At 38.0% G+C, this 15626-nt stretch overlaps 1 protein-coding gene across 7 annotated transcripts in view; it reads right to left on the minus strand.

Annotated features, from left to right (window-relative positions):
• Positions 1 to 15626, minus strand: part of MYO6 (myosin VI) — a 159929-nt gene that overhangs the window by 78759 nt on the left and 65544 nt on the right. For all 7 annotated transcript variants that reach the window (XM_075923798.1, XM_075923797.1, XM_075923796.1 and 4 more), the window contains exons 8-12: positions 12196 to 12293; positions 11043 to 11207; positions 7686 to 7766; positions 4851 to 5031; positions 2610 to 2754 (exon numbers count right to left, since the gene is read on the minus strand). In XM_075923798.1, the coding sequence (XP_075779913.1) occupies positions 2610 to 2754; positions 4851 to 5031; positions 7686 to 7766; positions 11043 to 11207; positions 12196 to 12293 (670 nt within the window). The remainder of the gene's footprint in view (positions 1 to 2609; positions 2755 to 4850; positions 5032 to 7685; positions 7767 to 11042; positions 11208 to 12195; positions 12294 to 15626) is intronic.

A 15626-nucleotide genomic window follows, 5' to 3' on the forward strand; every position in this document is an offset into this window, starting at 1 on the left:
CATTTGACACAGTCTTTCTTGCTGGCTCTATTGTGCACAGCAGAACATAACCTTTCTTATGCTCTGGGCACAGATACTTCAGCTGAGCTATTTATTCATTAAGACCTATTAATTCTCATGTTCTTCAATGTTCTTAGGATTTACATTTCTTTAAATATAGGAGAAAGCATTGTTGTATAATTACTGTAAAGTATTATTTTTTAACATTTTCACTAGTAAAGCCTAAATATTTTATGAAAATCTAGTGCACATGAATTGGCTTCCTTTGTAGATTCAATAAAGCACAAGAAAAAGAGACTAGTTTATTAGTGCGTGGTTTTCTTCGTTAAACAACTTTAGAAAAAAGCTGCAGCATAGGACGTAATGCATTGATTTCAAGTTGACAGAGCTGTTCCTTCTAACCCACAAAGTAAAATGCTGTGAAAACTAAGCAGTTAGAGATCAACTGGCATAACAGTATAGCCACTTAGGGTTGCAATCTTTTGAAATAACCCTGACACAATGCTAACAGGTGCTACTAATGAAAACATGCCGGATTCCTACCCAAGATACGTATACAGGCCTGGCAGTTTAAAAACAATCATTTTAGTTGTAAATTGAACAAATCTGATCTGGAAAACCATTATAACAGTCATGTTTCAGAGAAAGAAAACCACAGTGACATTTGGAACAGCTCCCATATGTGAAGATGCTAAAGAAATTAGGGCTCTTCCATCTTAGAGAAGAGACAACTAAGAGAAGATATGATATCCTCTCTACCTATACTTCAAGCTCACTTGCGGATATTAATAGGAAGCAGGCTTAATATAAACAAGAGGAAGCAATGTTTTCACACTGACTACAATTAAGTGGTCCAATTCGTTGTAATTGGAGGTTGGGATGAACAAATGTATAACAGCGTTTAAAAAAAAAAAAAACACCTAGATAAGTTCATGAAAGATCAGCATTGGTTATTAGCCAAGAGGGTCAGGGATTCATCCCCGTGTTCTGGGCATCCCTAAACATCCAACTGCCAAAGCTGGGAGAGGAAAACAGGAATCAATCATCCCATAATTGCACTGTTCTATTCGCTCCCCCTCAAGTTCTGGTACTGCTCAATGATGGCGACCATGGGCCTTTAATCAGTACCAGAATTCTTATGCTCTTAAAACATTTTTGGGAAAGCTGGTTCTGCCTGCTCCAAAGGATTTGGAACACTCCTTCACAGATACCTCCTCCCACCCCTGCCTATATCCCACCCCACTGTAATTATTACCTTCAGTGGCCATCCTGAAGTTCTCACTATTGAGAATGTACAAGCAGTATGAAGTGTTCATAGCATTGCCTCAAGACTCTGATCATTTATTCTAACCAGAAATGAGAGGGAAGGCCACACATAAAAAGCCACTTCATATAATGAATTACTGGAAGAAAGATGCAGGCTAGAAAGCACACATATTATGGAGTGCAGAATCAATCTTAATGGAGACCTACAATACTGAATCTGCATTAGTAAGATTCATGCCTGGAGACCATCCTAAATAGCCTTCAGTCAAGAAGCAGGCCTCAACTTTACTTAATTTACAAAAAATTCTCTACAGCAGTTCAAACAACAGACTTGCCTATATTCATGTTGTGGTGAGCAACTGCACTAGATCCCTAAAGTTCAAAGTAGAACCAGAAAAATCCAGTGACTCCAAGTACTTTAACATCTTTTCACTTCATAAGTGTGATATAAAATAAATGTAAAATAAAAGACCATAGTGTGATGTCCCAAAGTTAAACCAAATTATTGTTCATGTTCCCAAATCATTTGCTATTTTGCATAGGTATATACCACTTATTCTATTTTTGAAACTATTCCAATGTTTAGTGCCACAAAATAGAAAACATGTAATAGCAATGAGTAATATTTTACATCTCAAGTTATTTAAATATTTAATAAAAATCTATATAATAAAAAGAACTACTAAATACTATTTATTTTTAACAGGTACATTTTATATCATTTAGTAAAATCTAACTACTGAAACAATTACCACAAACAATCAGTACAACCTCCATTACGTACAAGATAATATTTCCCACTTCCATCTTCATTTGCATCTTGAAAGGTGCAGCCCACTTTTTATTAAAGACACTGTATTTGCCCTTATATTTTAAGTAAGCATTATCATCCTAATATTGATTCAGGTTATACTGTACTTAAAAGTGGTTAAGCATTCACCTACATGGCTGGCCCTTTCTGAAGCATATAAACAAAGGGCTGAATTATCTAACAATTTACTTTTTTTGCTCATAACTGCAATTTTTATTACATGGATACTATCCACCTGCTATAGCTGAAGATGGGGATGAGAGAATAAAAATGCCCAGGGTGGTAGGTATTTTATTTACTGTTTTCAAGTACTTTGGTAAGAGAAAATGTACTATTTATCATATTAAAGCAATAAGAAAGACTGAGAAATCCTGAATCAAAATCCATGTTTTAGAAACTATTTACAGACAAGCAGATGTGTGTTCAACAATGAAGAGCTGTTAACAAAAAAATCAATAATCACCTTTGCAATTTATTTTTAAATGGGCTACTTTTGCATTTAGAGCTGTATAGTGCAGTGATCTGAACTTACTTTATAACTGTTCCTTTGGTGCCCCCTGCTGTTGTAAGCATGACTCTCGTGGTTAAGCTGATACGCAGATCATCCTGATCCAAACCTAGCAATTCTGCACAATATTCTAAAGACTGACTAGATTTGTTCTTCAGAATACATCCACCTAATGAACAAGTTAAGAAAGGGTGTTACAACAAAACCAGCTGAGATAACAATTAGTGTCTATATATTTTTTTAAAAGCATCAATTCATAACTGTCAGACCCTTCAATGTTCACCTTTATACTATTGACAATTTAGCATTTGCACACTATTTCCAAGATGTTTGAGAAATATAAACAATAAGTATAATATTATTTAGCTATTCATTAACTGTTCATTGCCAGGCATCAAAATATTTGAATTCTTTAAATGCCTAATAGTTTTGAGAGTAAATGTAATGCCTGGGAGTAAACTGGTCTCAACTGAAATGCCACTTTTAAACATAACTTTTATAAATCAAGTCTTTGTATAAATGCATATCAAAAGTGGAGTCCTACCCCAGACTAATGTATACAGTCCATCAAAGCTAGACTACCTTTCTGCAAGTTTCAGCGAATCTGATAGACACTGTACGAGAGTACATAGAGGGAGAATAGATGGGATTTTACTCACATTTTTTACCTCAAAGATTTTATTCTAGAAAACAGTGTGAACTGTAAATTTAAACAAATGACACTGCCCTTCTAGATTCTCCTCCATCTTCTCCACTCAGATATTCCATGTCTTCAGGCCTCTTCAACTCATTCTTCCTCCCTATCTGTATCCTTTCTTCACCCCTCTCTACCACACTCCCTTGGAGTAACAAACTGCCCCTTACTACACCCAGCTCAATGCCTCTCTCTCTCAGCCTTGTCTTCTTTCATATTTTCCACACCCCATTTATGCCTGAATCAGGAAGTAATTTCTCTAACATTACTCTTTACTTGTACTCCAAATATAATTCTAAACGTTCCTCTATACACTCATTCAAATATGAATGTGGTTGTGCAGGTAAGGGAAGAAATTTTAAAATAACCCTATCTTGACACCTTTACACATACACAATTCTGCACAAAGAATATTAGATAGCAGTTAATTTAATAATCATGTAACCACATTAATTTTTTGCAGTTACACAATTATCCAATAGCCCCAAGGGGCAAGGCCAGCAGCCAGTGTGCTCCTGGTCCTACTCCTGGGGAGCCCCCTGATACAGAAGCAGCAGCTTGGGGCGGCATCAGCCCCGTCTGCAAGAAGCATGGGCCTGCCATGGACAGAAGCTGCTCTATGGCAGCCTCTTCTTCCCCCTCCTCCCTCGCACTGTTGTCTCTATCTGCTGCCTCTTAAGCTAGCTCCCCTGACCACTAGCTCCTGCCTGCCCCTACCCCTCTATGGGAGGCAGCAAGGGAGAAGTGGCTTCTTCAGCAGCTGATACACGTGGGGAATCAATAGAATTAATTAATAAACCCAGGCTTATCAGTTAATCGTGCCTTACAAAGCATTTTTCTATCATGGACAAATTCAATGCGTGTCAAGATTGGGGTTCTCTGAAGTCCCGTCCAAAAACAGAACAGCAATAACTAAATTGAAAAACAAGAAGGATACCAAAAAATGATAAACAGAACCTAACAAAAATCTCGTAAGTATCACAGTAAGATTACCAGTTTCACAGTTGTTCCTAACTTCCACTTCCCAGCCTTCCTATACTATCAATTTATATCTCTGCTGATTGGACTCTATGTACTCTCTTTCCTACCAATTTTAAGACTATAAAGATGATTATTATGTATCTTTTTAATGCACTCTTACTTTCTTCACCCTAAAATTACTAAAAAGGAAGTTATTTCTCCATATCAAAGTAAATAACCAGGTCCCTAAGATAAGAAATGGTGGTGATAGGAGTAAAAATCAAGCTAGGAATTTTTAAAAAATTGCTTGACAGGTAAATTTTCAAAATACAGCAGTGCAAAAATACCTTTTCTGACTTGTATCAAAAACTTTCCAGGAAATTTTCTAGAAACATTTTCATGGGGACTAACTATGTTTGTAAATTTTTTGATAAAATTAGAAAACTGTACTTCAAAAGAAGAGGTTGATAATGCAGAGCCAGATTCATCGTGGCTATGGAACAGATATTGAACAGGATTTGCTTCAGAATGCAGTGTGCAGTTCACCTCAGTCATCCAGTCAAAAAGCTCATACACTTTTAGACTATCATAATTAAAAAAATTCATCTAACCTGAAGTACTCCCAGCTTCCTCAAAATCAATATTTCCAAGGTGAAGGACACCAGCTACTACTCTGAACAGATCAAGTTTCTCTGCATCATCCAAGCCAATCTTTTTCATTGCTGTGCACATTCTGTTGAAGTCTCCGTGGTCATCTAGTAGCGGATCCTTCAGGGAACCTGCTTTTAGGTACTATTAAAAAGAGCAAGAAAAGCAGACAATTTAATCAAATGATTAAATTCAGCTTATGAACAAGCAGCACAAAACATGCAAAAACAAAACTATAAACCAAAGAAAAGGATTAGAGCTGTTACTATGTATACATGCTTAAAAATACTATGACTTCCTTTCAAGGGTCCAGATTTATACTTGACTCTCAAGTTTCTTACAGAATAGGAGAATTTGACAGCTAGGGAAGGAGAAACAGGAAAACAGAAATGGTTCACTGGCTGATAGCATGGGAGATGGCAAAAAGTTGAGAAAGGTTCAGTATATGAACCAGGGAGGATTTCTAAGCTTTGATGAAGAAAGAGAGTTTGAGGTACTAATCACAATGTTGATATTGGATGACACTTGCAGAAAGAAGAAGAGGGGGCTACAGGATGATTCAGAAGTTGAGATGACTGGAAGACTTTCATTGCGTGGTTGACAAAAATATACTTGCTTGCATTTCCTGTTCAGAAAAGTATATTTATCTGCAGTGTTTTAAAGATTTAAAAACATGCATCACTGAAAATTATATTCATATTTTACTGTTGTCTTGACTAGTCTCCAATATACCAGAATGCCACATATCTGCATTAGTCCAAGGTAGCAGACAGTAAACAGTATTTAGCCAAAAGTCTAAATTAAGGATGTAGTACTGCATGCAATTTTCAATTTTAGAATTACGTTTTGAAATGTTTTAAACTTTAAATAAGAGTCCACATAATAGTCTGTATGTGAAAACACTATTGTCATATCAGAGTAAAATAGTGCATGCATCTGAAAGATTCACATCAAACAGCATTTAAAACACACACAAAAATTCAACTAAATGATCTAATTATGTAAAATGATCACCTCATCTTCCTGATAAGGAAAAGAAAAATAATTTAAACATTATTTCACTATTCAGCTATTTCTATTAAAATATATATAGCATAAACAATTTTAACACGTGACAGAGCAAAGACCATATCCTGCCTAAGAAGAACTGGACAATACAATAGTTTCCAGTTAGACAGATAGACTTGAGATTCTAGTGTACTATGAAAACTTGACTTTTTCTATTACTCCTCAGTAAACAGTTTGTTATCTAATCCCAAAGAAATGTAGTTCTTTAAAGACTAGGGCATAACATGTAATGTATTATTTTTTCAATATCACCTCTTCCTTTTAAGTAAATTTTAATTTAGACTTTTTAACAATTGTTTTAAACTGAACTTTGGTATTAAAAAAAAGCATCCACCAACTAACAGTATTTCTATTGCTCTGCAGCACTCATAACGAATAATTAAATATTTTCTCCAACTGGCTTAATTATCTGCCAAATAAGACATTCATGAGGATGCCTGACAGCGTGGTGCTAGAAAATCAAAATTTAATGCTCCCTGTCCCCTCAGAAATTAGCAATAAAACACTCCAAGGTGCACATTAATAGGCTGTTAATACATGTGTGGGATGCACATTCAGGCATTCAACCGAAGGTCAAGGACAGTGAGCAACCTGAGAAGTTCTGCAATAGCCTTGTTGAACTACCTGAAGAGGCTTACTATAATTTGAACATCAGATCCAGATATTTAAATTACAGTTTACAATTTAATTAGGGGATTTTTGTGGGGGGGGGGGGGGTTGTGGGAGCAGATGTGAAATTTCAAATTCTACTCTGAAATACATTGCTCCACTACAGAAAATCATTCCTAATAGGAGAATAAGAGAAAACCGCTGAGAAAAGAGTGTGGTGAAAAGAACATGCTCTTCTTGGTGATGAAGTTATAATTGTGCTTAAAGAATTAGTAAAAGTGACTATGACACCACTCAAAAGGCCTAACCAACCAGTGAGATCATGGCTTTTCAGTGTCCCAATCACATTCCTAACTAGGTAACTACCATGAAATAAATTATTTAATAAAAAGAGAACTCAATCTCAAATGCAGGCTTTACTTGCATTTTCTGTTTCTCTATTTCTGCATCTAGCTCAGAACAATGTAATTAATTTTACAGTAATTACAAATAATTCTCTGGATAAAACTACCATAACCAGCTATTAACAAAAACAATGCAAAAAAGGCGGTCAAAAACTTGAAAGCAGTAAACAAACATTGTTCTGCAAAATACCACTAAGAGAAATGAGAATTTAAGATAGCATTCTGTACAAGGCATTTGTTTTGTCACCATTCAAGATCTGCTGAGCCATTAAGACAAATACAGGTGTTATCAAGGCTCGACAATTAGGGCAATCTACTCGCCCGTGGCGAGTAGATTTTAGCCCGGCACGGCGCCGTAGTGCAATCAGCGCATGCGCAGACCAGTCTCTGCACGTGCAGCGTGCCAAACCAAGCGGCTGGCGAGTGTGACAATATAGTGTGATAAAACAGAAAAAAAGGAATTTAAAAAAAAAAATAGGTTACAATTTAGCTTATAAATTTTTGCTTTTAAAGTCCCATATTGAACCTGATAATAAAATATTAACAATGATTAAAAAAAACTAGCCCTTTAAATATGCTAACCTTGACAGTTTACATTTCAATAGGTGAAAAAAGAAACATTTAATTTTATTCTAAACAAGTGAGATCTACATTTTTAACATTATCCACATAAGACAGTAAATTGAAGTAACTACAAATGTGGAAAATACACCATACCTCAGGACTTTTGCGATTCTGCAAAATTTGCTTGTCTGTGTCTTTAGTAGCAAAGTATCTAGTGCAGCCACGGTTTAAATACTATAATGGAAGAGGGAAAATCATGTCACATTATAAGTAAAATTAAAAAGCAAGAATAAAATTAGTTCATAATCTAGTGCTGAAATTCAATTACTAGTTTATCATACTATCCAAGAAGTGTATTACATAGCCTATCTTCAATGTTTGACACCAATCGCACACTATCAGAGACATTCAGTATTATAGCCTTGAAAAGTTAAACGAGATCTTATTTATACAATGAGATCACAGAACTGAAATATGAGAACAAAGTTCTGATTTTAAAGTAATTTAATTCCAGCAAAAGTACTTCTTATAAGCAAAGTGGAAAGAAAGACCATTAAATCAGACACACCGCTATTACAAAGAATATATTTATGACTAACAAGGAATATATACAATTCATAAAATTAGCTGCAGCAATTAGTACTTAGTAAGATAATGATTAATTAAATCAACCTGTATAAAACCTGTCAAGCAAAAAACAAAAGAAAAGGTGCTACTTCTAAGAAAGGCTGCTCTCAATTTCACTATTATAACTTTTCAGCACCAAAGTACATTCTGAGATATTAACTACTCCCGTAGAACACATCAAGTCAAGTCTAGTTTATTCTCTTATAAATTCAGTTTGTATAATACATATCTGAAGTCTCTTTAAATTTATCTCCACACCAAACATAACAGCAAAACAAAAGTTGATACTAATGAGACATGTCTGACCACTGTGAAATTTCACACCAAAAAAACACCTGTTGTTGGAGGAAAACAAGAATTTATGCCCCATTTTAAAAATCAAAACGTTATGAAGATGCAACAGGTAACTTCATAAAGAGCTGCTTCAAAAAATAAGAGCTTCAGGGGGCAGCCAAGTTAGTCTGTTACAGGAAAAAAACAACAAATGGTCTGGTAGCACTTTATAGACTAACAAAAGCTCTATATGTTTTTTTAGTCTATGAAGTGCCACCAGACCATTTGTTGTTCTTTTAAAAAAAAAATAAGGGAACTGAAGCTCCAGATAAGGGAAAACTTGTTTATAGCTGTTTGCAGATGAAATTACACAGAGATAACAATGAATGTAGGGAAGAGATGAGAACCAAGGACAGAGCCTTATGGAAACCACACTGAAAGCTGGAGAGGGGATGAGGAGGATCTTCCAAAGGACATGCTATTGAGTCATTTGGAGAGATAGGAGGAGAACCTGGAAAGGACAAAGTTAAAGAAACGAAAGGAGAACAAGGTTTCAAAAAGAAGATGGTAAGTGGTGTTGAAGGCAAGCTGACAGATCAAGGATGAAGCTGGAGCATTTGTTCTGAGCTTCAGCTAGGAAGAGATCAGTTGGTGAGGGAAGTGTGAAGCTGGAGTTGAATGGGTCAACAACATGGAAACTTAGAGGTTACAGCAGGTGAACATGGGAGATAAAGAGAGGCAGAGAAAGCCAGGAATCACAATCAGAAAAGAATGCCGACAGTAAATGACAGAACCATGAATGGAAGGAGAAACTGATGCAGTGTGGTTCAAACTAGGAGAAAGTATGGACGGGAATCAACAGGAATGGGAGCAAAGCCCAACACCGTACTGTAATCTGATCCAGTGCTGAAAAGATATTTTTGGCAGAAATGGCAGCTGTAGAGGCAGTGTCACAAACAGATCCAGATCTCCGTGAGAGCCAGGAACTGAAAGGGTAAGATATGAAGAGGTCATGGATAGCTAAAATCTTTTTAGAAATGGACCAGGCTATCCAGTGTTTGAAAGAGAAGGAGAGGAGGATTATTGGTGGAAGGTTAGATGGTATGAAAGGGACAAAGATGGTAACTGGAATGAAGATGGGAGGTGGAGAGAGGGGGGTGACAGAAGAGACATGGTTCAAGTGAGGTGGAACCTAGATTTATGTTGGTGGAAGGAGATCAGAGTGGAGAAGAGAAGATTAGTGGGTAAGCCTAGTGGGAAACTAAAAGGGAAATGAGAATATACAGGAAGGGGAGCTGGAACCAAAGGGGCGAGGATACAGGGGGAGAGAAAGGATGCTATTTGTGGATCTGCCAGCATATATATGGCAATTCCCTAAAATAGTATTTTGGAGGAAAGTCAGTATAATTTTCAAGGCAACTGAAGTTAGGTTACCCAAAGAAACCACAGATGATTCTTTGAGCTTATACAGGTTGGACCTTCTTGGACCAGACCAGTCCTGAATGAGGGAATTTGCCAGATCAGGGGAGTTCCCGGCCACCCATTTCCCAGAATACTGCCTCTCCCTACAGCTGGCTCCGCTCCAGCCCCACTGTCACTGGGCTCCAGCCCTGCTGCTATAGCCTAAAGCCACGCTTTTTACTCGTGCTTTTATCAATGTTTGAGTCTGTATGTATGTGTTCCTCCTCTCTATATGTCTTTAGCTGGTTATGTCCCTCTCAGGACATATATAAATATATATAAATTTTTATATATATTTGTATTTTTTTTTGTTTGTTCTTGTAAGCCGCCTTGAATATTTTAAATAGAAAGGCGGGATAAAATATTTAAATACATAAAAATAAAAATAAATATGTTTGGCATGCTGCTGCTGCCAGCCGGCTGGGGCTTTCCAGGGTCGGAGCTCCCCAGTTGCTGTGGCCCCACTTGGACCCTGCCTGCCCAGAGCCTCCCAGAGACCATACTCTATGGTTGCCCCACTGCTGCTGGAACAGGACAGGACTCCACAGTTGCCCTGCTGCTGCAGGAACAGGACAGGGCTCGCAGTGACGAGGTTTGCTGGATCCCACTGCTGCCCAGTCTGGTCAGGGCTCTCTAAGGTGGGGCTCACCAGTCCGATGGTGGGGCTCCCCTCTGCTGGACTGCCTCGCTGGCTCACATTCATAGGTGACAGAGCTCTCTATTCCAGCAACATCTGTGAGCCTGCCAGACCACGGATGTTGCCGGACCAGAGAATCCCGAATTTAAGAGGTTCAACATGTAGTTCAAAGGCAGGATCCAATGATAAAAATCATTACTAACAGCTAGATGTGCAATAACTGATTTTTGTAAAGGCCCTACAAATCCCCAACATGAGTGGCATGGAGAAATAAAGTATGGGAAATCCTTTAAACAGAAAAAAAAATGGTAGATGGCCTTATCTCCAGATCAATTAGATTTTAATGAATGGCTATCAAATAAATACACAATAATAGAAGATGAGCACCACAAACTGGCCTTTTACAAGTAACAAATAGAGTTTATGATTAAGACTTGTTGATATTTGTTTGAAAAGTTCACGTATGTTGATAAAAAGTTGCTTTTTAAACACAACAGTAGCAGCAAACTCACCCTAAAGTTATCTGGAGAGGTTAAATACAGCTTTTGCCTAATATCTTCAGGAGCACCTGCACAAAGCCTGTAAAAGATATGGTAATTCCTCTCCTCTTTGCCTTGCACACAGATTCTGGATTTCTCCAAAAGATAATGTGATACGAATCCACCAACCACCAAATTCTATGAGGAAGAAAACTATTTTTAATTATCCAAAAATGCAAACATTTTGAAATGTATCTGCTTGTTTTGATCAACAGGCATGTCGCATGTTTACTGTAAGTACTTCAGGATAGATACACCCAGGCAAAAGATGAAAACATTTCCTTAGATATTATTTAAAACACAAATTCAAATATAACTATAGTTAAACTATACAATTTACAGGCATTTTTGGCACAAAAAACTAACTTCAACAATATAGCATCAGTAAGACCCAAAATATCAGCAATATACATGAGGGTCCAAATTTTCATGCAGATGCAAAAAATATATATTTATTCTTCATTAGGTACACAAATCCCCAAATGTACACATGTATGTACACACCTGCACGTAATGTGCAATATTTACTTTTGCATCGATATCAGAAGAATTGTGTGCCAAAACTTGGTTATAATCTGTTAACAATACATTTTTAAATAGAGGACAGTATCATTTTTGTAGATTAAAATAATATCCTATCAGTTTGGCCCCACTGTTTGCCAGTAATTACATGGCAAGAAGTGGCTTCAGTTCTCTTTTTCAAGAACTACAGAATACAATTGTTCCTTTGAGACTGGTAAGCATGTTAACAGTTGCTTCTGTTTAGCCTATTTCTGATATGGTGCATCTGTTCCCTGGCAAAAGTTAAATGCCATATCTGCGGCCACTTTAAAATGTTAAGAGGTTCACATTTTAATTGGGAAAAAACATAGCATACCTAAGAAGCATGTTTCTCAATCTTTTTGATACCAAGGACTGACTTGCTGCTTTACTAAACTATGTCAGAAAGATATCAGGGTCCACCTGACCAGGCTTTGAGAAATACTGCTCTGTATGAATCAACTCAGACTCATAATGAACAGTGATTACATTTTCACAGGGCGGCAGCCACCAAAAAAAAAAAAAAAAAAATCTATGCCATCAAACAAAGTCCACCACTGAATACTTAACTACAAAGTAATCCCACCTTTTCATTGAAGTGGATTTCTACAAATTTTCCAAATCGACTGCTATTGTTGTTGCGAACGGTCTTTGCATTTCCAAAGGCTTCTAAAAGTGGATTGGCTGTTTCAAAATAAAAGATTTTAAAATTTGATTAAAAGCGGAATAAGTCTCACACCTTACAAATAAAATTAACATGAAAAACAGCATTTTTTCAAATTGTGCTAGATATATGTGGAAGCAACTTTTAATACAAACTTTAAATATTCTACCCCAGGTGCAAAGTTCCTGAATCTCAGCTATCAATGAAAATGATTCAGATAGAAGATAAAAATAAACAAAACATAAAATATGATGGACAGTGTGAGCTCCAAATGGATTGCCCCAAATATGCAAATTTTCCCATCTATTCCTTAGTCATAAGCATGAATGATGACATATGAGGTAAACGCTACACAGAGTTACATTAATAAGGAGGGAACCAAGAGCTTCCAAGAAAACCGAGCCACTGTCCCAATAACTTAAAATTGTTGTCAAAATGGTGAAAATTGAAAAAGGTAATGTCTTGAGAAGCAAGGACCCCAAATCACATAGGGCTTTCTAGTTCAAACTGACACCCCGTATGCCCACACACACACACACACACACAATGGAAGTATGGTGACTTTGGAGAAGAATTGAAATGTGCCTCCTATCACTCACTCAACCAAGCAGATGGTCACATTCTGCAGTAGCTATAGTTGCAAAACAGTCTTCAAAAATAGCTCCATCCAGAATGCATTACAATAATTTAGTGCATACATATTTGAACATGCATAGTTTAAGCAGAGTTTTAAAATGTATCCAGCTGTGCAGCACAGTGCTTCTGAAAAACATAATTCTGCTAGCTAGAAAAGGCAGTAGTAACAGGCTTAGCAAATCTGTTGACACATTTTGTCTAGGGGAAACCATAGAAAATTATTTCCAAGTAACTGCTGACAACCTACAGTTACAGACTGACATTTTCCTGAGCAAACCTTATGGAGTTGAGATAAAGTTTACAGAATAAATTTAAGGATAACTGAATTAGAGTTGATAACTTTGGAGTATATTGTTTTAAAACACAATTGTGTATATACTGTTGGGGTTATGTATGTATGTTCGCATTCATGCTGTATGCAGAGCCCTTCCATCCACAGTACTATTTGGAACCTGCACTTTTGGACTCCGTCCTCAACTGTCTTATAGAACGCAGGGACCTGGGGAATTATAGGGGCCTGGCACATGATGGCAGAAGCAAGGCTTGCCCTCCCGCACTCAACAGCAGTAGGCGCCAGAGCAGCCTAACAGCCTGCTCCTCTCAGCTCATCCACTTTACCCAGGCCCACTCTACTCTGCTTTGTCACAGAAGGGGGAAGTAGAGGACCCCACCCCTGAAGCGCTCCACTTCCCACTGCCATGAAGAAGCGCTGTGCGGTGGGCTGGGAGAGGGGAGAAGAGCAGGTTGCCTGGCTGCACTGGGTTCTGCCACCTCAGTAAGTGCGGGGAGGGAGCACCCCATGCAAGGCCCTGTAATCTCCCCAGTTTGCATTGCTGGGGAGGAGGCAAAGGGTGACACAAGGTTGGGACATGGGCAGAGCATGAGCAGGGCTTGGGGGAAGGGGACGAGTGTGAGAGGGGCAGGATGGGGCATGCAGCAGGGGTGTGTGGTTGCTCTGGGCCCTGTGACTCAGACACTGGGGGAAGGGTTGCCACTAACCCCGGATCCCTAGGGATGGCCATGGCTATATAAATGTACCTTTTCTAGCAGGAAGAGGATGCTAATGTAACTGATCAGCCTTTTGAAGCCACCCTCAGAGGTCTGCATATACAAGTTCAAACTGAATTCTCTAGGGACAAAGGAAAGGATTTAGGGGTAAGCAGCATAGTATTAAACTGGCTCCGGGCCTTCTTCCTGACCAACAGAGGGCCCTAATCCTTACTGTAGGTTTGGAAGGACTGGTCCTACTGAGTCCCTCAAAGATTATGCGATTGTTCAAAGCTGAAATTGCAATTAATTTACGACCACAACACTTTTATTTTAAGAATAAAATAGGCTTGCATAGAAAGAACTGTGTAGTAACTTATAATTGTTGACAATCACTCTTATCAGTCTCTGAGGCAAAAGCAAGGAGGAGTGACTTGGCAGCCACTCCCTGGTGAAGGGAACACCACAGTGAAGACGAAACAATGCAATGTAGAAATTCCCCAGTCAGGAGGGGCAAGATATGGTTCTCCCCTCAAAAAGGCAATTGCAGGAGAGATGGAAGCCTGGGTGCCCTTGCTGGACCACTGAGAAAAAATACAGGTGCAGTTGCCATGAACTGTGACACATGCCTTGATCTTAAAACTGAACTCCATTAAAACTAAGAAATTACGTGGGAATTGTTCCCCAGATTTAAAGCCTACTGAAAATAATACACAACTCTGATGCTAAAGGTTACAATAGGAAACCCACAATGGTGGCATAAGTTAAGGGTGATAAAGTGTCAGCCTTCCCTTGGATTTTGTTGTTGTTATTCAGTGTTACAACCTGATGGTTAAACTTCTTAATATGGTTTTCTTAACAGCTGCTATAAACAAAAGGGCTACGTCTAGACTGGCATGATTTTCCGCAAATGCTTTTAACAGAAAAGTTTTTCCGTTAAAAGCATTTGCGGAAAAGTGTCCACGCCAATCTAGACACGGTTTTGCGCAAGAAAGCCCCGATCGCCATTTTCACCATTGGGGCTTTTTTGCACAAAACAATACCGTGTTGTCTACACTGGCCCTCTTGCGCAAAAGCATTTGCACAAGAGGGCTTTTGCCCGAATGGGAGCAGCATAGCATTTCCGCAAGAACACTGACAATCTTACATGAGATAATCAGTGTTCTTGCGGAAATTCAAGCGGCCAGTGTAGACAGCTGGCAAGTTTTTCCGCAAAAGCATGTGGAAAAACTTGCCAGTCTAGACGCAGCCAAGAAGTATTTCAAGTTTATGAGCTTTGAAAATCTGGGCTTTAATGCTGCTATGTTAATAATGAATACTTATTGAAGAACTGTTAAAAATTGTTTAAATAATACCTCCCACCTCAGAAATATGTATTACTGAATAAAAAAGAGGGATAAGAGGTCTTTCAGATCAGTTACAGATTCTCCTAACAATACAGCCATTGTGAGCATGCTTGTTAAGAAAGTGTTTAAAATTAGTTAAAAATTGCTTCAAACGTGCAATCGATGCCATTGTAGATAGCACAATTATTTCACAGCTTTTTCCAAGAATACCTACAGGTACCCATCAACATTATGGAATGCAGCTTCAGGTATTATGTCCGACTGTCAGTCACTTTCTGAGATCCCACGGCACATAACGTGGACTTGGTTGTTTTTATACCCAGCTGTAATTAAGCAACATCATGCTTATTATACCATAACTATGTTAAAAATGAAAGCCTGCTC

Source organism: Pelodiscus sinensis, chromosome 3, assembly GCF_049634645.1.
Source record: "Pelodiscus sinensis isolate JC-2024 chromosome 3, ASM4963464v1, whole genome shotgun sequence".
In the NCBI taxonomy this organism is placed as follows: Eukaryota; Metazoa; Chordata; order Testudines; family Trionychidae; genus Pelodiscus; species Pelodiscus sinensis.